Source organism: Sminthopsis crassicaudata, chromosome 1, assembly GCF_048593235.1.
Source record: "Sminthopsis crassicaudata isolate SCR6 chromosome 1, ASM4859323v1, whole genome shotgun sequence".
NCBI classification, from domain to species: domain Eukaryota; kingdom Metazoa; phylum Chordata; class Mammalia; order Dasyuromorphia; family Dasyuridae; genus Sminthopsis; species Sminthopsis crassicaudata.
Window position 1 is genome coordinate 58,439,706 of NC_133617.1, and position 26,706 is coordinate 58,466,411.

General features: G+C 41.8%; 1 protein-coding gene across 1 annotated transcript in view; it reads right to left on the reverse strand.

Annotated features, from left to right (window-relative positions):
• Nucleotides 1-13,883: 13,883 nt before the first annotated feature.
• SIN3B (SIN3 transcription regulator family member B) overlaps nucleotides 13,884-26,706 on the reverse strand; it is a 61,090-nt gene continuing 48,267 nt past the window's right edge. The window contains exons 11-19 of the mRNA XM_074305797.1: nucleotides 26,380-26,618; nucleotides 25,979-26,162; nucleotides 22,570-23,173; nucleotides 21,377-21,546; nucleotides 20,702-20,875; nucleotides 18,965-19,057; nucleotides 17,532-17,626; nucleotides 16,386-16,590; nucleotides 13,884-16,282 (exon numbers count right to left, since the gene is read on the reverse strand). Of these exons, the coding sequence (XP_074161898.1) occupies nucleotides 16,052-16,282; nucleotides 16,386-16,590; nucleotides 17,532-17,626; nucleotides 18,965-19,057; nucleotides 20,702-20,875; nucleotides 21,377-21,546; nucleotides 22,570-23,173; nucleotides 25,979-26,162; nucleotides 26,380-26,618 (1,995 nt within the window). The 3' untranslated portion in view covers nucleotides 13,884-16,051. The remainder of the gene's footprint in view (nucleotides 16,283-16,385; nucleotides 16,591-17,531; nucleotides 17,627-18,964; nucleotides 19,058-20,701; nucleotides 20,876-21,376; nucleotides 21,547-22,569; nucleotides 23,174-25,978; nucleotides 26,163-26,379; nucleotides 26,619-26,706) is intronic.

The following is a 26,706-nucleotide window of genomic DNA, read 5'->3' on the forward strand; positions in this document are numbered from 1 at the left end:
CCTCACCTTTGCCTTTGGAATTCCTTGCTCCCTTTCAATTCTCAGCTCAAATCATACCTTTTGCAAAAGTCTCTCCTGATCCTTTCCAGTCCTGAAGGCTCTCAACCATTCCAACCTACCAAAAAGCCCTTTGTATTTATGAGTCTATAAATCTGTAGATTTCCTCACCATACTTCTGTAACTACCACCACTACCACTACCCACCCACTCAGTGTAGGCTTCTTAAAAGCTAAGACACTGGCCTCCTGACTGTTCCAATAAAGAGATTCTCCCTCTCTGAAGTCCCAGACATTCCATCTCCCACATCTGGAATACTTTCCCTAGTCCATTCTGACCTCTCTGGCTTCCTCAGTCTTAACTAAGATACCACCTTCTCCAGGAAACCTTCTCAATTCCTCTTTAATACTAGTGCTTTCTCTTTTAATTATTTCTTATTTGTTCTCTATATATTTCTATAAGTTTGCATGTTTTCTGCCCAATTAGGTTGTAAACTTTTTGTAAACTGTCTTTTGCTTCTTTTTGTATCCTTGAAGATACAACACATTTCCTGGCACATAGAAAGTACTTAATGTTTATTGAATGATTGAAATTGAGTGCATCCAGGAGGAGGAGGAGGAGATAATGACATCATAGCAATTCATGAAACAAAGCAAAATATAAAATTAACTTCAGTTGTGGATGGAACCCTTTTGTTCCTACAGTGATGGTGGCAAAATGGCTGGAAATGGGACTGAAGATGCTTTTAAAAAAATCAACATTTAATTTAGACCAACCATTACAACCCTCATTAGCCTAATTAATGGCACTCTAAAGATAAGATGACTAGTTAATCAGTCCACAAGCCTTGATGAAACATTTTTGACCTGCCAGGTACTTTGCTAAATGCTGGAATATTTTTTTTTAAGGCAAAAAGCAATACCTGCTGTCACAGAGCTCTCATTCTAATGGAGAGGGAAGGTAAAAGTAACCTGTCACTAGCTGGAAGAGGAAATGCTGAGGAATGTCTTTTGATTCTCTCCGTGGAGAGAATCTTAATTCCTGTTTTCTCTCTTATTTACTCATTAAATTCAACCATTAAGTTAAATTTAAGTGCCTATTATGAAATCTGGTTCAATCAAAGATATATACAGAGCAGATGAATGTCACCTGAAAGAGTTACCTGAAATCTGCATTAGCAGCTTCTGGGACCAGGAAGGGCCGCCTGCAAAAGGTGGAATGGGGCGCTGAGCCAGGGAAATGGAGGAAGGGCATTCCTACAGAGGTAGGAAGTGACGTGACATGTTCCAGGAACAGAAAGGGGTCAGGGGAATAAGATATAACAAAGCTGCAAATGTTGGAAGAGCCCCTGAATGAAGAGCTTTAAATGCCCAACAGAGTTTTAGATCCCGTCTGTGGTGACAAGACTGGCAGTTGAGAGGGAAAGAAACAAGGGAAACCAGGCGGTTGTGGTTGTGGTCACCCAGTCTAGACTTCATTAGGGTGGAGATGGAGGATATGAGAGGTGAGAGGAATCAAAGGACCCCAGGTTGGTAAGGGAAGCTCAGAGAGGGAAAGAGCTTGGGGAGGGGGATGATAAGTTCTGTTTTGGACTCGAGTTGGAGATGTCTACAGGACAGCAGTTCAAGAGGAAAAGGGAAAAGGGAAGGAAACTTCCCTATTACCACCAGGCACTCTTTTGCACACTGTACAATTATCTATTTGATCCTTGAAGCAACTCTGAGATAGGTTAACAGTCAGAGAGGGAGTGAGACTTGCTCAAGATCATAGAGTGTCTTCTAGCCACCTCAGGTCAAAGAAGCTCAGCAGACACTCTACAAATTGATCCCTAAATCCGGGAACCACTTACACAGAAGTAACTGAAGCCGTAGGAGTGGGTGGTATTGCCTCCTGAGAGAATAAAAAAGGGATAGAGCCTTGTGGGACTACCCAGACTAAACGAATAGGACCCAGATAAAGAGGATTTAGAAGGGTGAGACCGAAGAATGGAGCCAAGAGAAAAATCAGGAGAGCTTAGCAGGAAATGATAGCCAGTGCCAGATGTCATGCACAAGACAAGGGCAATCAGGATTGAGGAAAGATCATTTCCAGGGACCTCTCCAATCATCCTGATCTCACTGGTCACTGGACCCAGATGGCTCTGGAGGGCATGACTTTGCACAGCCCTCCCTCAGTTGAATCCAGCTCTCTTGCATATTATGGCATCTCCTCCCCAATTATCATGGTCCTCTTTGAGAATCAAGGACTAACAAGAAATCATTAAACATTTATATAGCTTATTGCCAGGCACTGAGCTAAAAATGCTTTTTCAATATGATGTCATTTGATCCTCACAACCTATCCTAGGCAGCAGGTGTTGTTATCCCCATTTTACAGACGAGGAAACCAAAGCACACAGAAGTGACTTGACTAGCTTGGGATACTCAGAGAGTCAATGTCAGGCTAGATTTGAACTCGCATGCCCAGGGAGCTACTTAATACTTTCAGTTCAAGAAGGTAGAGTGCAGAAATGGGGAGCCCTGAATGCAGATGGCAGAGCCTCTGAGGGAGGAGAGTGAGATGCACAGGGAGGACAGGGACAGCACTTAGCACTGGCATTGACAGGTGGGTAATGTGATGCAAGCAAATTTTAAGGGTCTCATCTGAAAAGAGGAGACACAGAACTGTGGAGGACAGGAAAAAAGGAGAAAATGTGAAACAGCTGCTCCAGTGGATATTGAGTCAATGAAGGCCTTGCACCGAGGGCCCAGTTAAGATCAGATAATATAAATTTGAACCAGTTTATGATGGTCTGAATCCCCATTCAGCAGCATGTGAATAAAAGTGAATGAGGCAGATAAAGACTAATACTGGCAAATCATGATTAACAAGAGCACCCAAAGGGAGAGGGAATCTAGGAGGCAGGACAAAGAATTAGGTGGGTCAGGAGAGGGAAGGGAGGTCACGATAAGGACAAAGAAAAGGGTTCAGGGTAGTCAAGCTTAAGGAAGGGAGGAATGGCAAAGACTATGAACCTGGTTCAATCAGAGACTTACAGGAGGAAGTCGAATGCCCGAGGGAAGAGGGAAAAAGTGGATAAAGGGGAGTTAAAGATAACCACCAGGATTTAATTTGGGTGATATGTTTACAGAGTGTGAACCTGAAAGGTTGCTTATGGAAGAGCTGAGGGAAGAGTCCAGAAATGCCAATGGGGAATGAGGAACATTCCAACATCCTCATCATGACCGGCAAGTTGGGAATTAGTATGGAAATGTAGCCAGTGCTGGAAAGGATGCTGAAGAACATGGAAAGGGATGTTGTCAAAAATGAGAAACAGTTGTAGGTGGTTTGTTCATTGTGGAGCAGGCATTCCAGGGGGCACAGTGGAAGGACACCTAGGTAGGATAAATGTGAGGAAACAAGGATTAGGAATGAGTTATACACTAGCAGCCAGAGGTTCATATCACTGGGATGGAGCAAGTATAGGACAGAAGCATCCTGACCATTGAGAAGTATGTCCAGACAGAATTATCAGTTGGAAAGTTCAATGAGGTAAGCATGAGATTTGAGATGGTTCTTGGTAGAAAGTGAGTCTCTTGGCAAATGGAAATGTGTCCTGTGAGACCCAAGGAGGCCCATCACATACAAATCTACCTCTAGATGAGCTGAACCACCTTCATCTTGGCATTCTCCCCATAATTTAAACAAAAGGACAAAAGGAAACTAGTGAAACCAAATTAGCACTCAGGTTCTTCTTGAAGAGGGAAAATAAAGAGATCAGCTGATTTTATTTCATAACCAAAAGGCACAAAAACTTTGTCTTGCATCGCAGTGATCATTGTATTTCCAAAAAGATCACATAGGAAACCAATGAACTTATTACCATCTGCTCCAGGGTGTGAAGAGGTAGAAAAACTCCAGAAACAGCTCAGTAAGTTTCCAAATTAAATCAATATGTATATCAATTTAAATGCAAAGGTGGGCATAGATGAGGGTGATTAAAAATGTTTTTTAAAATATGATTCATAAATAATTCACAAATAACATTCAGATTCAAGATTACTTAAAAATCTCATGTCTCTATTAATACTGTCTTTGAGTAAAAGTGCTAAACATAGTAAACACTGGATTAACATCACAAAACACAAATGTGATTGTCTTCACAGGCAAGAAATGACTCATCAGTGATGATGGTAGTGGGAGGTGGGAATTTCTGAATAATCTCTTTAGTCAGACCATCTATTTGATAGAATAAGCAAGCAATCAACCAACAAGCATTTATTGAGTGCCTACTACTATGTATTTATTTCCCAGTGCCTTGCACAAAGACAAAGATAGAAACAGTCCCTTTCCTCAAGCAGCTTACATTCTGTCCAGAGAGAAAATTAGGTAAGCACAAATGGATATGAAAAATAATGAAATGCAAATTACATGTAACTAAGTACAAAGTCACTGGTGAGCACTAGCAGCTGGGGGGCTCATATCTGAGGTGATAATCTGAGCTGAGTTTTGAAAGACTCTAAGGGTTCCAACAGGAAAATGAGGAGGAAGTGCATTCCAAGCATGGAGGACAGCCTGTGTAAAGACCAGTTAATGGGAGATGGAGTCTAGTCTGTGAGAAACAATACGAAGGCCAGTTTGGCTGTACCATGGAATTCATGAGGGGGAATAAGTTGATTGGATCATGGTCAAGAAGGGCTTTAAATATCACACAGAGGAATTTGTATTTGATCCTGGAGGTAATAGGTAGCCACAACAATCTATTGAGCAAATGAGTAGCATATTCATGACTGCTACTGGCAGCTATGTGGAAGATGAATTGGTGATGAGATATTTGAAGTTGTTTGATAAGTTGGGATCTAGCTGGAACAGTTCAGGCTAAAGAAATGAAGACAATTGAGAAAGACTTGGCAAAAAGATAAGGTGGAATGAGTGGGAAGTCATCTGTGACTACAAAACTGTGAAACCTTCATAACTGGAAGGCTGGTGGTAACCTTGACAGAAATTAGTATAAACCTAGAAAAACAAAAATGAGAAAAAGATTTGTTAAAGCAATTCCAACCTAATTGTTATGTTATTGATGCCAGAATTTTTTTAATTCATGAATAAAAGGAAAACACTTTGCAATTTCATACAAAAGTCAATCAATATAAAATCAAATGCCATAAGGAGAAGCCCCCCAAACCACCTTGATGAGCAAAGTATTTGACTCAATTGTCAAACAGTGAGACAAGGCAGCCAAAGACAACACTGCTTTAGACTCTATAAATTTGTAATTTCTTATGCAGGGGAATGGTGGACGGTTATAACCTGTATTTCTTAATAAAACAGCAACTAACAGTGAAAGGAAAAACTTTTTTTAAAAAAAGCTTAGTGAAAGACTCAAAGTCATCCCAAGGATACTTAAGGATGAAATGGGAGTTAGGATAACATACAAAGCACAGAAAAGCTTTGGGAAGATTTTCGTAACACATTCCTTTCACCAACAAGGCCAGTAGAGCCACTGTATCTGGATCCTAACATCACCATCTCAGATGTGGCTTATGGCTAAAGCACAAATGTCTCTGAAGAGGACAAAGATGGGAGACATAGCTGGACTAGATTGGACCCTATGTGTACAGAGAGGAGAGTTATTTTGGAAGTTACACAATTTTGAAGACATTGTGGGATTCTCAAGGTATAAAAAAAGGGGAGATATCAAAAGTATGGGAAAAAACCTTGGATCCTATTTCATACGAACTCACACACATGCTCACGCAAAGGAAACCAAGAGAATTTCAGTGACTATACCCCAACATCTAATATATGTGCCATTTTTAATTAGAATAACCTGTACACATTAAGATATTCTCAACAAAGAGAATGGACAGGCTTTCACAAGCAAAATATTCCATTATATAGCACACCTTGTCATCACACCATTGACAAAAACCAATCGTCCCATGCACAAAGCAAATGCAAGTTCTCACTGGGCTTGTTAACTATGAAAAAAGCCTTTGCTTTAATATAGCAAAAGGATACCACAAAGGTTCTCCTCCAAAAAGGAATCTCCAGTTCACATATATAAATTATGCAAGCTTCCTTGACTGACAGACTTCTGATATCAATAGAGGCATGAAACAGGGGAAAGCGTTCTCCAGTGTCCATTGTCACAGAGAAAATCCAGCGCAGAGTCCAAATCAAAGAGTGAAGTCCTCTAGATGTTTTTTCTTTATGGACGACTTTGTACTGTTATCAGATCCTGGAAAATCACAGTTCCTCCTGCAATGGCATGCATAATCACTCAAAAGAGTTGGTCTAATTATCCATGCAGGAGAAACCCTTTTTGAAGTACTGACTACACTATGTAGCTGATTGATACCAACTGGTAATTATATCTTGGACAGACACTGCGCATGGACAATGATTTGGGCTCACAATTGAATAGGAGAATGGGACGACCACATTTGAAAAATTACAAAGTTCTTTTAATAATTTCAAATTTCTTCCTGAAACCAAGGCCCACCAATTTTTTTCTTTAAAAGCAAAATTCATCTGGTGGTACTGAATGGTTGTCATGAAACACTGGTATCTCTAAAGGTGAGTTCAGGAATAAACATCTTTGGCAAAACCAGCAGGATCATTAAATTCCTACCATTTGGGTACAGATTTGGGAACTTAGTGAGAAATTAGAACCCCATCATAAAGATGCTTGAGAAAACACTTCAATTATAATAACAATGCTCTCAAGAGTAAGGAACTGAAATTCCTGATGGGAAAAATAGAGAATCACAATTTTACACTGTAAATACGTGAAATAGTTCCTTTTTTACTAGAGAAGAAGATTGTGCTCCCAAATGTGAGTATAGGAGAATTAGGAGACCTTCTATAAGATAAATGATGCGATCTTTACAACTAGGATGATGAGAAAGGTATAGAGGAGGTTATTTGGGCCTAGTGGATACCCCAAGGATATTTCTAGATATGTGTAAGTGATGAAACATGGAAGAGCAGAAGGATGGAAGCTAAATCATCGCTATCTTTGATCTAGAGATGGAAGGGACCTTAGAGGCCATCTACTCCAACACCTCATTTTATCTATAAGGAAGAGTAAGTGACTTGCCAAAAGCCACACAGGTATTTAATCATTAGAACCAGCATGAGGACCTAGGTCCTCTGACTCTAAAATTGGTGTTTTTCCTATTGTAGCAGTTTCCCTGAGGAACTAGATAAATTACAGTGAGCAGTAAGCCCCTTTGAGTAAGAAAATAAGACCTTTTAGCAAACCTAAGCAAGGAACAAGAACAATAAAGGTTCAATCAGAATTTGTGGGCAAAATTTACAATATCAAGTAACAAACAGCTGCTGTTATGAGATGGACACCAAGCATTATGGGAAATATAGCAAGATTCAAGAAGAAACTAGAGTTGCAAAAAAAGATTTTTTCTAGCTTTAATTTTATGATCTTAGTTTAGGTGATATGTCACTGAGTTGGATTTCCCTGCCTGGTTATTAAGCAGGAAAAAAAAGAAATTAGGGGTGGAGACAGGAGGGTGTTATCCAGACAAGACAGATATAACGATCTTAGGATAGTATTTGTCCTGCAGGGGAAAACCCAAGAATGAAAAATTAAGAGGGGAGAAAAAAATCCTCCCTGGGGAACAGACAACTAGGCAACAAGCCAATATATTATAATTATAATGTCTTACTGCATGTATACTTAATAGTGTATACAAGGAATGCTGCTAAGGGTTAGGAATGCAAATATGAGCAAAAATAGAGTCCCTGCCTTAAAGATCTCACATTATAATTATAATGGAGAAAAATGTCACACCAAAGGGAGTTGAAAAGCAAAACAGAGGAGGTACCTGATGGCAAAGGACTGCAAATGGCCAGCCCTAGCAATCAGAGAAGGGACCTGGCCTGAGAGAGGGAATTTTCAGGATGAAAAGGAAGCTGAGTCTTGGTGCCAGGAGAGGTATGAAGTATGGCCAGTCTGGGCTCATCACCACAAAGGAAGCCTCTCAGAAGCAAATCACTGATGGAAGAATAGGGCAGACAGATATGAGACCAAAGATAAGGGGACTGAGGAGAGGTTCGGGACAATCAAATGCAGCATTACGACCACCTTGAGGGGTATAGAGAAGTTTTAAAGGCATTTCGTCAGTATGTGGTCATCTTGCTAGACTAAAGCACTGACTGCCTTTCTGCATGTCATGTATTTTATTTCTCAGTTCATGCTGTCTTATTCTGTCCATCATGGATGTCATGAGGTTTCCAAGAAATACTTGATTAAAAATAAAACAATGCTGGCATTTACACTGGCAAAAACAAAAACAAAAACAAAAAAACTTGGGAAAGCATGGTTAAGAATGTTAAATTGGTACCGTCTCAAGGTGCCTCAGCCACCAGGGAGCAGTATTTCTCAATGCTCAAAGTCTGCAAAGGGCAGAGTACACCAGGTAGGAAGGAGCCAAACTAGATATGCATTAAAGTTAAAGGATGCATAAGATGTATCCTAAAAGACAGGAATTTTCCCCTTTATAATGCTAAACTTGTATGCCCAGATGGCAAGGTTTTTATTTTTTTTTTTTAACTTTGCAACAGTATTATCTAGATGCTATTTCCAAGAAAGTAAAACTTTTCCAAATGATGGGAATACTTTCTAATAATATGTGAATTTCTTACAGATATAAGTAATTGAAGTAGTTGCTTTTGATTCATTGTTAAATCTATTTCCTTATCTGTGTCCTGAGGACAAATTTATGTCTATTTACATGGGGTTAATTTGGTTTGAAAACCAAACAATTACAGTAAGTCTTCAAATTAAGTAAAAGAGTAAGAAACTGAGTTTCAATAACAAAAGGAAAAAAGCTTCACAAAATCTCTGTGGAGTTGCATTGAAGTGAAAGAGGATAAAAATAGAATGAATCAGCAAGCAATTCTATCAAGTCCCAGCCAATGTGCTAAGCTATGAGCATATATTTGAATAGTCATATTAGAATACAATAGTCCTATTGAATTAATTTGGAAATTAGGAAATCAATTTTATATTATTTATAAATATTATAAAATTCCAGAGAATTTTTTTTCTTAGGCCTGGAATGTTGAATAAATTTCAATCTTAAGCATTTTATTATTGAGGACATGAATTTTCTTTTTATATAATAAATGAAATAGTATCTAAATACTGCTAAAGCTGGATTAGCAATTATCACATTTTCCCAGGGTTTGCTCCATTTTTCAGGCTTTGCTTTTTCAACTATAATTCAAGTTATGATAGTTAAATATGAAGTTGATGGACTTACGGGGCGTTTGGTGATCCTAAGGGCATCTTACTGGGATTAAAACTGATCCTAAGCCAATAGTAATGATGGATTGTCATTAGAGGAGACTGCCAAAGAAATGGTCACATAAAATTTAGGATTATTCTCTCTAGTTGGTTTCTGTGGTTGATGTATCCATCATGGACTAGTAAATTAGGTGACACAACTTTGAATAATCCAGATACCCATCTGTAATACAATTAAATTCACTGAAATGGAGAAGTCTGATATTCTTTCCAATAGAGTACCTATTGACAACTGGTGGTCTCTTCCATCAACATGCTGGTTTTGGCCAGTCCACAGATCGGAGTGGGAACCATCAAGACAGATATGAGAACTGATATTTAAACATACGTACACCATGAAATAATGATTCAATCCTTTCAAAGTTGACACTTCATGACATATTCATAATTCCTCACTGACTGAAGAGATTCACCAATGCTTTAATAATGTCCCCATCATCCTTCCCTGCCAACACTACTTAGGTGGGCTGAGTTCAGCAATCTACCACTCCTGGCAGCAGCTGCCTAACCTAGCATCTGGTATTCAAGGAATGAGGGATAGACTTAGATCACTTGGAGCCAGTTTTAAGATGTGTCCTTCATGTGGACAGTCAGTGGGCAAGTTAGACTGTACCCTAAGACGTGAACACATGGGGATTGCATTTTGCAAGTAGACAAAGCCAGAGTGTAGTAAAGGTGCAAGATGTGGCGTGCAAGTACTTGGATGGGGAGGAGGCTATGTCCTTTTTTTTAAGATGAAAGGAGAAGGGATCCTGTGAGGTCCTTGTATCACCCTAGGACAAGAGCCTAGAGGGGGCACCTTGTTTTGCTAAGTTTTAAGGGGAATCTTCATAGTCCTTGTGCTCTCCTAGACAGTTGAGCTTCCGTATCAGATCACAAAGATGAAAACTTCTTTGCCCATGGAGTGTACGCAGACTGTCTGTCTCCCTGGAGTGGAAGGCTTATCACTCAATCTGTTTCAATAAAAAGAAAACTCTCCTGCAAGCAGACCCCAGGTTTGAACACCAATCAAGTCAGCAAGGGCAGCGGGACCCCACTGTGAACATAGTGACTGCTTGCACAATCTGACATTTGCCTGGCAATGAGGACCGGGGCTGAGCCAGTGTATGTAGCACTGCATAAACCCCAATTTATTTCCCTAACAAATGCTTGACATAGCCTGTACAGTTTGTTCAATCAACAAATTTGGCAATGCCCAAACTATGGCCGGCATGGGCCCTTTCCTGATGGTCATCTCCACATCAAGGACTACAGATGTGTCTGACAACCCAAGCCTGGCTCCTTGCTTGCTGGTCCAGCCAGAGCGCTCTCCTGGGCAGGGCCAGCTGCCTTTCTCTGTATTTTTTATGGAGCCTACATGGCCATCGGACTCCAGGGTCACCCATGTTCTACCTGTTCTGGATAGAATGGAAACTGTAGAACTATACATCAACATCAACGCTGCTGCTCCGTATCTGGGGTCTTCTTGGCAAAGACACTGGAGTGGTTTGACTTTTCCTTCTCCAAACCACATTTGAGCAGCTGAGGCGCCTCGCCCAAAGTCACACAGATCCTAATTCAGGAAGAGTGGTCCCCATTCCAAGCCCAGCACTTTACCCCCCACACCACCTAGTGGCCCACAGATGAATCGCAAAGAGCCAAATTTAGGCTTAACTAATTGTCAGATAAACTTGTTAACAATTGGAGCTGCCCAAAAGTGGAATGAGCTGCCTGCCTCTCACTGGAAGATGTTAAAGGTAGATGACCATTTGCAGAAGAGGTAGAATAAGAGATTCTTGTTCAGGTACAGGCTGGACGAGCTAACTTTGACCCTGGAGAAGTTGTAAGCCATCTGCCAGCATACCCCTGTCTTCCAAGACCTTCAAAAACAGGGAGGGCGTGGGGGAGTGCCAGGGCTCCGGATCCGAGTCCGAGGAATCTGACCTAAGATGGAGTGTCACTTCTCTTCTCTGAGGGATAGAGACCACCTCTACAATCCTCCTAATTACCTCAGAGCTTTACTTTATTTCTGGCTCCTCTAGCATCTAGATCTCATTACCTGGCTCCTCTAGCATCTAGATCTTCTATAGCATCTGTATCTCTCAATATCCGGCTCTTCTAGCATCCATCTCTCTCTCATACCCTGGCTTCTCTAGCATTCAGATCTCTCATAACCTGACTCCTACAGCATCTGTATCTCTCTCACTACCTGGATTCTCTATCATCTGTATCTCTCATTCCCTGACTCCTCTAGCATCCATTTCTCTCTCATTACCTGGCTCCTCCAGCATCCATCCATCTCTCATTACCTGGCTCTAGCATCCCTTATCTCTCATTATCTGGCCCCTTTAACATCCATTTCTCTCTCATTACCTGGCTCTTGTAGCATCCATCTCTCTCTCATTACCTGGCTCTTCTAGCATCCATCTCTCTCTCATAACCTGGCTCCTACAGCATCCAGATCTCTTTTTTACTTTTTTTTTTTTTTTTTTTTTTTTACAGATTACTTTTTAGTTACTGTGAGTTGTATTGATCAACAACTATTCATTAACTGCCTATGCAGGAGGCTGAGGAGGCAGCAGGGATATGAGACAACAGCTCCTCGTGAAGCTCAGAGTCTAGGAAGGGAAGAACTCTTACCCCCAATACAAAATAAAAGGTGAGACATAAGCATGGTACTGTGGGGACCCTGAGAAAAGACTGACCTTTTCCACTTGGGTTCTTATCAGGCCAGGCTTGTTGGAGGTAATATCTGACCTAGGTCTTGAAGAGAGGTAGGACTTCAAGCAGGGAGAGAATTCTAAGGATAAGGAAGGATATGTTCAGAGGATAGGGAATTTTCCTGTTCAGCTGGAGCAAAGAGGCCCCCATTCATGGGAGGTAAGGCTAAAAAGGGAGGAAGACTATTAGAGTACAAAGGCTGACTTATAAGGAATGGGGAGCTATTGATGGTATATGAAGAGAGACAGACATGATTTAGTCTGCCCATTAGGAAGGTAAAACATATTCAGGAGAAAAAAATAACAGCAACAGGATATTTTAAGTCCACAGATTAGAAAATGAATAGAAAGGCAACATATATATATATATACACACATATATATATGTATATACACATATGTATACATACAATTTATGTAGATTTTAACAAGCTATAGTTTTAATAATTACCTATTTTATCTTTAAGGTTAGATTTATTTAAAGAATTTTAATTAAAGATACTTTAAGACAAAGACTGAAGAGTGCAAGCAAAAGAGGCTACTGCAATAATCCAGTCCAGATACTAACAAGAGTCAGAACTAGGGAAGCGGCGGCCAGACCCAGCAAATCCTTGCATATGGAGTTCTTTTTGGTGCTTATATGAATGAGAGGGTGTTGGCTCCCATATCAGAAATAGGAAAATCAGGAAAAGAGGAACATGGCTTTTATACAGGAAGATAAGTCCAGTTCTAGACATGGTGAGATTAATTGAGCTCCTGATGGATGATTCCTGTGGGACTGTTGGGAGATTAAAGAGTGACCTGATACAGAAGTCATCGTTTAAGTGAATGAGAGTACCTAGCAGTATAAAGAGAAAAGAAAAAAGGAAGAACTCTGAGGGACACAGTTAAAGAATAAGAAGAGAAAGAAGAGGTACACCAAGGGAACCTCAGAAGCAGCAGTCAGGAGAAAGTATCATGAGGATAGAGAGAAAAGATATCAAGGGAAAAGGGGTGTTTAACAGGGTCCAAGCTGGCACAGGTGGCCAGACGATGATTAAGAAAAGGCTACAGGTTGTGTAAGAGACTCTTCAATCCCAAGAGGGAGTTGTTTGAATCTATTACTTCTTGTCCCATCTGATGTCTTGACCTTACCTCAAGAAAGGTCAAGCCATACCCCTAAGCCATATATGTAGCCTTGAAAATAAATGCGCAAAAAATCAAATTGCCAAAGTAGTTTGGATTGTATTGATGGATTGTACTGATGATGTCATTAAAGTAAAATCAACAAGAGAACAAGTGTCACAAAACGAACAAATATAAATTTATATAGATTCCATTCAATACAATCAATGAGATATCATTGAAAAAATAATATCAGACTACCTCTCCGGTAACAATGGCTTGAAATGAGACGGTTCTAGATTCAGAATGACTCCTGATATTTTTCTCTAAAGACAGTTCTTAGGACACAGGATGTTAGAACTAGGAAACTTAGAAAACAGACAGAACACAAGTCTAGGAAGGGGCTGTAGAATCTGTCAGAGTTCCAAAGGACCTCAGAACACTGAACAGCAGAAAAGGAAAGCTAGAACACAGAACGTCAAAGCTGAAGGAGTCTAGTGTTCACTTTGTCCGACCAATCAGTTTTACAAATTAGAAAACAGGTCTCCATAGAAACAAGGGCTAAGACGACAGCCCAGGCCTCCTAGCTCCCAATCCCAGGCCCTCCCAGCTGACGCGTCCATCGCCCAGGGCAGCGCCTGGCTGAGGTGCACTGGCCGCCTTGGCCTGACATCCGGAGCAGATCCGGGCATGAGCTTCCACAACAACTGCTTCATTGGCACTACATTTACTTATGAAAAACAACTGGTAAAGCATCTGACCTTTCATCCATGTTTTATTTTTTTTTTTTACTTTAATGTGCAAATAAATATAAAAAGAAACTACATTCAAAACAACTGAAAGGAAGCACAAGGCCCAAAGCAAAGATGCGAGCAGAGACGGGTATAGAGGCCATGGGAGGCCACGGGAGGCCGCGTCTGCCTTTGGGCCCACACCCTGGGCCTCCCCAATTCTGTGGCCATGACTTTCTGAGAAGCACCTGAAAGCAGGTGTTCCAAAGGACTAATGGCCATTGAGGGGCAGAGGGAACATCTTGAGTATGGATTTTAAATATGTTTCTTAGAAAAGAAGGATGCCTCCAAAGATATGAAGTTTACTTAAAAAGACAGTGGCAGAAGACCGGGCAGTGTGCGTGGATGCAGCGGCCTCCATGGCGCTAGGGGCCTAGAATTAAAGGCATCTGAAGCCAAGAGTCGCAACCTAGAAGATCGCTAACCAACACTTATCTGTATTTGAAAATCCTAATAAAGTTTGGCACAATTGGCTATCCCTGCTACAGGAAGCACAGAGAACCGAGGAACCAGACTGAGGTGCGTCTGTGAGCTGACCAAGAAGTGCCCGTCACCCTGCCGACCAGCACCAGCTGATTACTTTCTGTTCATGACTCACTACAAGCCCAGGGCCTGCCCAGACATAGGCCTCGTCTGAACAAGCACACTGCAGTCCACCCTCCCATACTCAGGCTTGGGAATCCTGCTGCCAATGCACAAGGACCAGCCTTCTCCATCAGTGCACTCTTCTCAGAGCAGAGAGGAAAGCCTAGGATTAGAGCAGACCAGGGACTTCACCTCATGTTGTTGTATCTCATAGATCACTGTCACCTGGCCCCGGAATGAGAGCTAACGGACACAGAAGGTAAAATGCAATATCCGTCCTTCAGGGAGGATTCTTATCCTGATTTTGTAGAAGTTACAACCATAAAATAACAGCACAAAATAATAAATAAACATTTCTTTAGCTTTGCTTATATATGACTGCATTCCCAGAAGAGCCTCCCCAACATTGTGGAGGAGGGGCAGAGGCTCCACACCCCTTGCACTTCTACTTTCCTCCTCTCCAAGAGTTTTAAATTTAGCTCTTAATGGCAACATGTTGGTCAACAGGCCTGGCCTTTCACCTTGTAGGGCCAAAGCCGACGTCTGCCACTTGGTCCAGGAAGATAGTAACAAATGGGACTCCACAGGTTTCAACTATAGCTCATCCTTGATCCCATAGTCAATCAGTTTAACTGAAAGAGACTTCTCTACTTTCCAAGTGATAGAATGCCTCTGGGGACTAGAGGGTGCCAGATGGAGCTTTAAAAAAACCAATGGGCCAAATCCAAGATTTCAGAGACTTTTCTGGGCAATGCTTCTGTGATTGCAATCCCCGGAGGAATAAACAATGGGGGTCCATCTGAGATGGCACTAAATAGATCAAGTGCAGATCCTGCTACACAGAAAGGATTTCTCATCCAGTGACCCTAAGGGTCTCTAAACAATGCTTAGCATGGCCAGTACCATTTAGTCAATCAACAAATTTGGCCATCTCCAAGGTTGAGTGTTCCACAAAGTTCCAGGTCTCTAAATGCTCAGGCATTACAGGCCCCTTCTTAAGACATTCTCTTGAGATATGGCGCCTCCAATATAGAAGCAACAGCTGCAAATATGTTTATCAACAACCTAAGTTTTGCTCCTTCCCTTCAGTGATCAGGGATGGGTGTTGTCCAGTCAGAGATCTCAACTGGGGAAGCTATGCAGGTTTGGCACAGGATACAGTCTGCCAGGTGGTTTAGAAGAAGAAAAGCAGAAATCCCCATGGATGCCTCATGGCTAGTCCGGCCCAACTGGAAGAAGATACTGATTCAACCTTACTTTTTCTGGCACCCAGTGGGCCAGATTAGCTTCAAAGCTGTACAATGTCTCCTACTGTCAGTTTTGGATGAAACAGACTGAAGAACTGAATCCCAAAGAAATCTCCAGTCTGATCATTTTAGATCCAGTCATGAAAACACAGAGTGATACTGTAAGGAGACAAATATGTTCCATATGAAAATACATAATAACCAATCTTGAGTAAAATGCCATTATGATAAATATCATTAATACACACACTGCATTCCCATCACTCTTTTCAAGAGTCCAAGTGTCAGGAGAGCTCCCATCTTCCCTTTGTGGAGCAGTCAGGGAGAAGCAGGGCGGCGGCTGTACTGCACCCGGTACCGAGTCACGGGGAGGCCGTGAATGGTCACTGTCTCACAGGTTGTCTTGCACGGCACCATGTCTTCATCCTCCTCACCCATCAGCCAGTCCTGGACCAGCTCCGCAGCCTCAGACGTGACATTGTCCTCCAGCCAGCGGCTGTGCCACTCTTCAAACTGCTGGTGGTGCTTCAACAGGACGACAGGCTGGACCTGAGGGGGACAACAAGGGCCGTCAGAGGGACCCGGGGCAGGAGCCCCCACTGAGCACAGCACCAGGCCAAAAGGGAGGGGGGCATCGAGGGAGGGGCCGTACCTGCTGGGCCCGGCAGAGCGTCCCTCGGCGGTACATGTAATCCTCCGAGTTCATGATGAACACCATCTTGTGGGTGGTGAGCTTGAAACGGCAGTCAACGTTGCAGGCACTCTCCACGCCAACAAGCCTCTTCCAGGAGCTCTTCACCTCGCTGCGGAGAGCTCGGACCTGCTTGCTTTGCCACTGACGGAACTTCTTGAGATTTCTATAACAAGCAAATCAGTGAGGATCCAGAGAGGAGGGGAAAAACTACAAGAGGGGGACCTGAGACCTGAAGGGAGGGAAAAGAGCCCCCAAAGGAGGATTCCTCTCTTGCCAACTTCTGGCCTGACTACTGAGCACTGTCTATGTTAATTCCCTCTGATATTTCCTGATAAAAATTCTGGCTTGTTGATGTTTTCTCTAAAAGATCCTGTTTGAGCCTATCACTTTACTGACATAGCTGAATACAGCAAGGGGATGGTAGGTCCAGAATAACACTGCACTGACTAGGGAAGTCAGTCACTACATGTGGGGCAAATTACAAAGTCACTATAAAAGCCAGGAACTTTGGGAACCCAATAGTTCATGCCATCAGCATGTCCCATAAACCTTGCCATAGTGATCCACTAATCCCAATCTCTGCTCCTAAATATGTTTTCTCTGCTTGTCTCAGCCTCCTGAATTTTTCCCTGAGAAAAAACCTTGCTCTGAAACTTTTAAATGTGATCCACTCCAGACTCAGAACTGACTCATTCTCATCCAAAAAGGAGACTGAACACTCTCAAGGAGATGTCTGCCTAATCATTGGTGCAAACTAACTTCATCCTAACCTGGAGGGTGAGGGGAATTCACAAAATCCAGAAGGAATACTATGCAGCCACCACATGTGATATGATCAAGGAAAAGAGTGGTGGGACTACAATCTCCCTTTTTCTGGATGCTTTCCTTCTTTTCATAAATGCTGGAATTACTTTAACATTGTAGATACCCCATCACACAGTAATCTTGGACTAAGATCCTTAGGCTTCTATATAGTAAATATATTAAGCAGGTGACTCCCATAAGAAAATCTCTCATTTCCCATAGTCACAAAACCACCTCAGCTAAGCTGGAAACCCTGTGATGATTCAAAATGGGACAGAAGAAACTGGTTTCTGGTCTTACCTTTGCAGAAAAACAGGTTTCAAAAGGAAGCCATCATTTGGTGGATTCGATGCTCCCTCTGTGCCCACGTACTGCTCCATATAATTGGCTAAGTGCTATTAAAATAAAAAAAGAGTTTCTCAAGATTCCTTCTATCTCTTCTCTTCATGATGAATTACAAAGCCTAAACCACATTATATCTCTCTGTCTGAATATTTGTATACTGTAATCTATACTGTGTGTAATACATCCAGCAAAAAACAAACAACCTCTCTATCCAATGATCAGAGATTAGCTAAATAAATCATGATATATTAATGTAATGGTGCCACAAAAATCCATAAAAAGAAATGGGGCTGTAAGTCAAATGGTGTAAAATAGGATCAGCAAAATATAAACATATGAAATGACTACGATATAAAAATAAAAACAAAAGTCAACAAAGCTTACAAACATGGATTTGAAGGGAACCCTAAGCAAACAGGTATTTTAAAAAAATTTATTTTTAAATGCATAAATTAAGATACAGAAAGTATATATTTTCAGATTTTGGGGGGCAATTTATTTCACATTCTATGTGCTATGAGTAAATTCAAAATTAATTTTAAAAGATTCAAAGGCCTCACTAAACTTGTCCAGAACACTGAAGAGGGAGCAGTTTCTTCCACCCACCTAATGTTTATCAATCTTTCTTTGGCTAAGTGAAGAAGGGAAGACAAGTATAAATTTCAGGCTTTGCTATTACATTGCAGCCAGTACATATGGAGTATAAGCAAGGACAAACAGAGCTTACTAATGATCTTCTAACCGGTGTTGTGGCACAAGTACTCTGTTAATAGATCTCCCCTGTCTGACCAGAGCTGACAGTGCATTTATATTATGTACTCTGCTGATCTGAAGATAGCTTTAAAATGAGATTTGTTGGAAGAATAAAACATGCTTAGTTGTACAATGGAAAAATACATTAATTTTGGATTGTTTTTTATAAATGTCAGAGGTGAGGAAAAAAAAAGTGACAATTTCTTCTAGCTTTAACCCTTTAGCCTCATAAAGTCAATTCAAATAATGTTCTATCTTTAAGGAACCAATTAGCCACACTTGTGATTAAAAAGAAAGATGAGCTGAGGACTTGGGCTTCCATTTATCTCCCTTCTCCCCTGAAAGTGAGCAGGCTGTCCTAGTGCAGCAGCAATGGCGTCACACCAGTGCCCCCACAAACCTCCAAGCATCTTTGAACAAACTGGAACCAGCTGCACTTCAGCAGTTTCCCACTCTTACCTTAGGACAAATCTAATGAAACTAGCAGTCCCCACACATCAAGATGAGGAGCCAACTGGAACAGCCAGGGCGCTGGCTTCTGGCCAGCCCAAACGCTCCCAGGGGCTGCCCACACATGGCTCTCAGCCACACCTACCCCAGATGGCCCTCACCTGACCGCAGAGCTGAGGCCTTACCTGGACTTCCACAGGATCTTCTGTCTGGGCCTCTTCTGTGTCCAGCAACTCAATAGTCATTATCACCTGCCCTTTCCTCTGAAGAAACATCACCTAGAAGAGCATAATACAAGCACACCTTACTACCAAAGGACAAAGAGCAAGAAGATACTTAAGCAGACCCAGGGAGCTACACAATCTCACGCTTTTCCCACATGGTTCTCACACTATGAGACTAGTTAGGAATCTGAGGCACAAAAGTGTTTGGAAATACAAAATGTAAAAGCTGGAACAGAGTTTAGAGGTCATTTGGTCCAACCCACATCAAAACAAGAGGCTTCTCAACAAAACAGCAGCATGGGAGTCACTACCTCATGAAGAGTCAAGACTCCATGGATGGACATCCAGAATCATGAACCAATAACTACCTTCTGCTAACTCTTTTTATTTTTTATTTTTTTATTATAGTTTTTTTAATTTACAAGATATATGAATGGTAATTTTTCAGCATTGACAATTGCACTTTGAAATAATGTTCAATTAACTTGTAAAGGAAATCCAAAATGCAGGTGGACAAAAATAGAGGGATTGGAAATGCTATGTAGTGGTTCACACTCATTTCCCAGAGTTCTTTCACTGGGTGTCTGCTAACTCTTTTTAAATGTCTTGAGACTTTTCATTTTTATATCAGACATTTCCAGATAAGTCATTTTTTGCACATGCCCTAGATATACGAGTAAAGTGATGTTCCCAAAGCATAGCCTGCTATCAGGCATCCCTGCTGGCTGGCTCCCTAGCATTCAATGTCCTTCCTCCAGCCAGGGGATCTTTCAGAATCCCCCAGGGCTCCACTCAGGTGCCCTTTTCCCCACTGAGAGCATCTTGCCAGCTAAAAGAATATCTCTTGCTGTGCCCCTGCTTAATGTTTCCTGGGGCATTTTAGCCTATTGCACAGTACACTGAAATGGGAATGTAAGAGACTCCTGGCACAACCCAAGATGCCAAAGGGCAGGAACTTTGCCATGTTTTCTCTCTGTATCCTTGACCTCTAGCATTGTAGATGCATTGTATACAGTAAGCCCTTGATAAATACCTGCTAAATGAATGAATCAATCATTAGTGCTCTGACCCCCTAAATCATTTGAGAGGACTGGAGGCAAGAGAATATGCATGTAGACTTCACTGTGTGCCAGTGATAAAGAGCCTTACCAATATTATCTCATCTGAGTCTCACAACAACCCAGGGAGGCAAGTGATATCATTATCCCTAATTTTTACAACTGAGGAAACAGGCTGACAGAAGGTAAGTGACTTTCCCAAAGTCACATATTTGTGAGTGTTAGATTATAAATCGCTATTAAGTTAGTAAGTATCTGAGGCTATATTTGGCCCACTCTTTTCTTCACTCTTCCACTCAGCTGCCTTCAAACATTTAATTCCAAAAATTCTGAGATTCCAAAAATTCTGAGACAGTATATTATTTTCCCTATTTAACAAAAAAAAGAAAATGACCAGAAAAAAACAAACTAACCAGCTACTATAGGACCCCAAGTTACCCATCCTGTAAGGAGCAGAACCAGGCCTTGATCAGCTCCTGTGCCATACCGGTCTTGCAATGTGTCCTCCCTTCCCAGTCTTCCCTCAGCAGCTCTCTGGGGATCCTGAAATCCCCAAGGGAAGGAGTGCAGTCTCCTGCATGAACCAGAGGCCATGGTGCAGGCCCTGCTCATGCTGCCTTTTCTGAAATGGATTCCTCACCTTGAAGCAGTTCTCATCAGCCATGCACCTCTCTGCCTTCCACTGGTAACTTGTCTCCTTGGCTGCACGGACACAGCGCGAGGACAAGTTTCCTCCCGCCGCCCCTCGCTTCTTCTCGTTGAGGTAGAGTTCCACCACTTTTAGACAAATGTCATCACTCACCAAGTGATGAAGCTGTTAAGTCAGAGCAAGGACAATTGAGTACATAGCTACCTTACAAAGTCCCACAAGTGTTATACTCTTGTAAAGAGATTTTTTTTCAAAGTTAAAAAAAATATGTAGGTATACTATAAAAATCAGAGATTGCACTCAGATCTTACACTGGCCAAGGGAAAGAGAAAAAGATGGCCTGTGTATAGATCAGTATCCATGGGGAAAATGGTCATTTAGCCAATGTGTGAAATTGGTCAGAAAGAAGCAACATAACTTGACTGAGGTTCACAGCATTCAAATCAAGAACCAAGCCTAGGACTTTGCTTTCTCTTAACTCCTACTTACTGATCAGTCTCCAAATGCTCCTTTGAACTTGTGGCTCACATGATCAGAAAGGCCCCCAAAAGGTCACCTTGACTAGGTGAAGGCCAGGGAGTCAGACTGACCTGAGAAAGAATGCCCTGGGACACCCCCATGCATAGAGCTGCCAAGGGCCACTTCCCCCCTTTGACCAACCCTCACCTGCCGCACGATGTTCTGGACTAGCTTATCCATAGTGAAGCCGATGTAGGCATGAATGGTAAACATCTCCCGAAGGGTGTCCTCATACTGTGTGGGATCAATGTTGCCCTCTAGTAAACTCCTTACCATGTCCAAAAATGCTGGGTAATACTCTTCCAGTTCCACCTCACCTAATTAAGAGACAGAAAAAGTCATCCACAGGAGAAGAGGATATCACCAATAGAAGAGCAAGGGAATCCATGAAAAATCTTCTCTGAAACTCACAACCTTTGATTCTGGACCAAAAAAATCCTCTCCAATGGTACCAAGTTACATGTTTACAACACTTACTCTAAGAAAGTTGACAACCTTTAACAAGTGACCACAAGGAAATGATTTCCAACAGCAAACTGACACAGTCTAAAGGCCTAAATGCCACAGGCACAACAGCTTAAGCACCAGTTGTTTCAACAGTATAACCTTCCCTCTATCAATGCAGATCTGAAGTCCTTGATGGAAGAAAGGTTTCCTCATTCCCAGGATCAAAAACAGTCAATGCTGGCAGCCAAAATCCTGAGAATTGGGGTCTCAGCCCCACCCACAGGCCATGGCAAACTGGCTAGGGACTCCTCTGAGATGAGGGTGGCAGCTGGCTGGCAGAGCTTCCAAAGGCGGGTGGAGTTGGGGGAGCAAGACAGGAGTGTCTGTTGGCAAGTGTGCAAAGCACAAAAGCCAGACATCTCACCTAACTACAATTTATGTCAACTGGATACCATGAAGATAGATAAAAATGACAACCACCTCCAATGTGTCTGAGGCATTGTGGTCAATGACAAGAGCCAGGGAAGTGCAGCCCTGACTCCCACACCCCCAGCTCATTGCCCAAGTCTGCTCCCCACCTCCACTTGACACATGAAGGCCATCACTCCATGTGCTCCTATGACTCAAATAAACAGCCCTTATACTCGAATGACCGTAGCCCAGGACTTAGCACTATGGCTGAAAAGAGATCAATAATATGCTATTAAAATATGCTTCTCTTATTTAGACCATTCAGGATACAAGAGGAGAAACTGAGCTTTGCCCACTCTAGCCACAGTGCCCCTACAGTGCCCTCAGAGCTAATAACATTACATCAACAACAGGGGAGCCCGGGCAATCCCCACTGAGAGCAAGCTACTCAAGACTGCACAGGTTGGCTGAGTCATGCTTACTTGGCTGCTTTAGCCGCAGCTCCATCGCAGGATCATTGGATTTCTCCTTCCTTCCTTCACAGAGCAGTTTCTCTCTCTCTTTCTCAGTCCGATATTCTAAGAGTTGCTTCTGGGCCTGCCGGTAAATCTTTAAAAGTCTTGAACACAAAGTCTGGTGAAGACGCAGGAAGAAATACCAGTTGTTATTAGCAAAGAAGAGGCTGTAAACATCGTCCAGTGCCCCAGGCTGCTCAGGAGCCACCGCCACTGTCGCCGCGCACAAGCCGCCCTTTTCATCCAGGGGGCTGCTCTGTGGCAGAGACGAAGATTTCTTCCAGAGCTCGGCGGTGTCCACATTCTGTCCCTGACTGTGTTCTCGGTCTTCATCTGTCGACTCTTCAGAAATACCAAGATCTGAGAGCTGGGAAAAGAATAAGCTGGGCACAAAGTGGTGGACTATCTGCTGGATAGTACCCTGATCCTCCTTCTGGATTGTTGGCTGCCTCTTCACATAGTAGCTGATGAGTGAGGCTGCGTCCTCCAGGATCTGCTTGTCTTCATACACAAAAATGAGGTGGGGCTCGTTAGTCGGGGCATTCCGGCCCTCTGAATGTTGTTCCTGATGCTGTAGAGGGGAAAGTACCATTAGAAAGAATGTTTTCCTAAGTAGCAGCATTACTATTACAAGTAGTGAGAAGTATTTAAATTTTATTACATTTTTTTAAAGGGGGTCCAAGAGCTGAAAGACCTGGGTTTTAGTCTCAGCTCCACAAATAATTAGCTGTGACACAGATAAATTTCTCTAGCTCCCCACATCAGTTTTCTCCTCTGTGAAATAAGAGAGGGATAATTTATCTGGAAGTTCCTTGAAGTTTGGGTGTTTCACACTTTTAAGGTCCATTTCAATGCTGCCATTTCATATTTGAAGTCCTCTTTGCCCTAACATTCTCTACTCTAAGGACCTTCCCAGAGCTGACATTTCCTATTCTAAGGATCTTTCCACTTCTGACACTCTTTTGTTCTAAAATTCCTCCCAGTTTTGATAGTAGTAATGCATGAACTTAGTGGAAAATACAACAATAATACCAAAGAACCCCACAACTTCCCCCTAGAAAATTAGATCCTTTACAAATGATGCTTCTTTATAGTTTTTAAAAGAGGAAAACATGAGTCAAAAATCAAGGATTCTTTAGAGATAACATATCAAAGATTTAGGCTCACCCAGCATTTTAGAGATGAGGAAAACAGAACTTGGATGAAGTAACTCATCCAAGGCTGCAAAGGGAGCACATGATGGAGCTAGGACTGTATCAAGCTTCATACCACTGTGACTCTCGAATTCATCACATTACTAAATAGAATTGCTTAAGACTCTTTTGTGCTACCTGGTAAATCCCAGCATAATAAACATAATTCAATGACAACAAGATTACCAGAATAAATCATTTAAAACCCTAGCACTATATAGCCTTGATAAACATAAATGTGTGATGGAGGATGGAAGCATCAACATCAAATAGTCTGATACAACAGAATGTCTACAGTGCTTCCTACACAACTCAATGAAGTCGACAATTCAAGCATTCTTATTCTTATTGTCCTCACTCCCAAGGGAGGAATCAGAGCCCACATTTTTGTGGCCAATGCCAATGGTGACAAGGTCACATGTGTAGTGGTGGCAGAGCCAGGAATTCACACAGGTGTCCAGACTCCAAGTCTGGTATTCTTTCCACTCTAACAAGCTGCTTTGGGAGATACCTATCTAAAGCACAACAGGACTACATGTCCTGCCCAAGTAAGACACAGTTTAAGTGAGAGTTTTAATACATTACACTTAATGAAACTGATAATCTAGTTCAGCAACTGGATTCTTGCAGATGTTATGGGCCAGAACTTGAGACAAGGTAATGTGCTTAGTTCACACCTTTAAAAGGAGTTCACATCTTTAAAAGGAGTTTATACCTTTAAAGGAGTTTACATCTTTAAAGGATTTAACACCTTTAAAGGAGCTCGCTCATTGGTTCTATAAGGAGTTCCCACAAGCCCATTCTCTGGGAGGATATAAGGAGCCAACATTGAGTGGGGAAGTCAGTTTGATTTGGGCAAGGAGAGGATTTCCCGGGAGAACTTCAGGGAAGCTGGAGGAGATTCAGAGCCAAGATTCAGTGAATTCACAAGTCCAGTAGATTCACAAGTCTAAAGGAAAAGTCTGCTCATGGACTTCTGGGAGATTCAGAACTAGGATTGAATTCTGGGAAACCCACAATCCCACACTCTTGGAAGCAGAGTCTGATTCATACCCACATCTACCTTCATGCTGGCTAGAGGCTTTGAATTCAGAGGGAGCTGGACAAAAGATTTGGAAAGAGTCAGTAACTTTAACTCCTGGCTGCATTTTGGGATTACTGAACTGAAAACCAAGGCTGCCTCCAGAGGCTCCCCAAGAGAAACCTGCCCCCAGAGAACGATCACAATTTAGAGACAACAGAACATCACATTTTGGCGCCCAGCGTGGGGCAAGGACTTTTGCTTATCCTGACTCTGGATGATTCTGAGCCCTTCAGGGAGCTAACCCAGACATTACAGGCAAAAATCAAAGTAAACCATAATTAAACAGAAAAAGTAGAGAACTTATAACTTCTAAGAATCATATTTCCATGTGTTTCTAAATTCCATCTGTGAGTAGCAATCTATTTGCTGACCATCATCCTGCTCTTCCTGTAACTATTTGTCATGTCTTCAAATTCTTCTTGAAGTAGTAGATGCCATCATAATGGGGTGTCCCATTGGAAGGAGAACCTCTGGCTTGTCTGTAATTTAGGAGAAGGTTCCAAAGAATGTTGTAGCCAAACTGCAATAACTTTGGTGATGGCCAATCAGACCTACTTAGATTGACCTTTGCATGACACATTAGGCCCTTATATCTCTTCAAAACCTTTCTTAAAAATTAATCTCTCATAGTGTCAAATCTTTATTCATTCTATGTGTGTGTATGTTTATCACAAGTTAAAAGAAGATTCACTTCTCAGGTATTAAAAAAAAATTCTAATGTTCCATCCCACAGCTGCCTGGGCCAAAGTAAGGAGATGAAACAAAACCATCAGAGTGAGTTAAAACCAAGAGCATAGAGGGCACTGGAAAGAGTATTCACCTTAAAAGTCAACAGTTTCAAGTTTGAAGCCCTGTCACTGACAATTTGTGACCCTAGCAAATCGTTTCACATGAGCACTTTCACTTCCTCATTATTTCCAGGGAAATTCTAGCATTCCACATTTCAAGGTTTTTCTCACCTCTGATATTCTATGATTTATGTTCCAAAGTTCCATCCCATTTAGACACACCATGTCCTAACCTTTCACCTAGCTCTAACTACCCAATGATTTACTGAAAACAAGCATTTGATCTCCTCTTATCTCTGGACAAATCTTACCTCATCATAAACACTTTCAATTTCATTCAGCAAACTTTTTGATCGAAGGGCTTTAGTATCATTTTGCTTAAAATTAACAGCCTGATGGTCAAGAGATTTTAAATAAGCCTTCTCATATTGCTCCCGCCAGATTTTATTGAAACCCTGTTGGGCTTCTCTCCATTCTTCCTCTTTGGCTTTTAGCCTATGAAACATAAGGAATATTCATTTATCACATTTTCAAAACCATTATATTACTATAATTATCTATACCAATTATCTGGTAAAAATCTTAAAATGTGTGGATTAATATGGTATTGTTTAATTATTTGAGTGAAAAAAAAAGTATTTTTCTCTCTGCCCTCTTCAGGCCCAAACTGGGAAGCCAACCCAACCCACAGCAATGGGAAAACAGATAATACCTTTTTAGCACTACAGGAACAGCAGTCACTGGATTTTTCTTCAGACTTTCAATAATTTCTGGGGCTTTATCGCCATAAATTCGGTAGATTGCTCGCCGCTGGATGACTTCTGATGTCCCTCCCAGGCAGTCATCTAATCGGAATTTTTCTTGATCTTCTGGAGACATTCTGGAGAGCTTTTTCTGCACACTTTCCAAAACCCGGATAGTGGCAAGGTTCGTCTCCAAGACAACATCTAACTATTAAAATAAATTTAATTCAATGGATATTGCTTAAGTACCTACCCTGAGTATAAAGTGCTAAATGGTGCAGTGGAAAAAACACCAG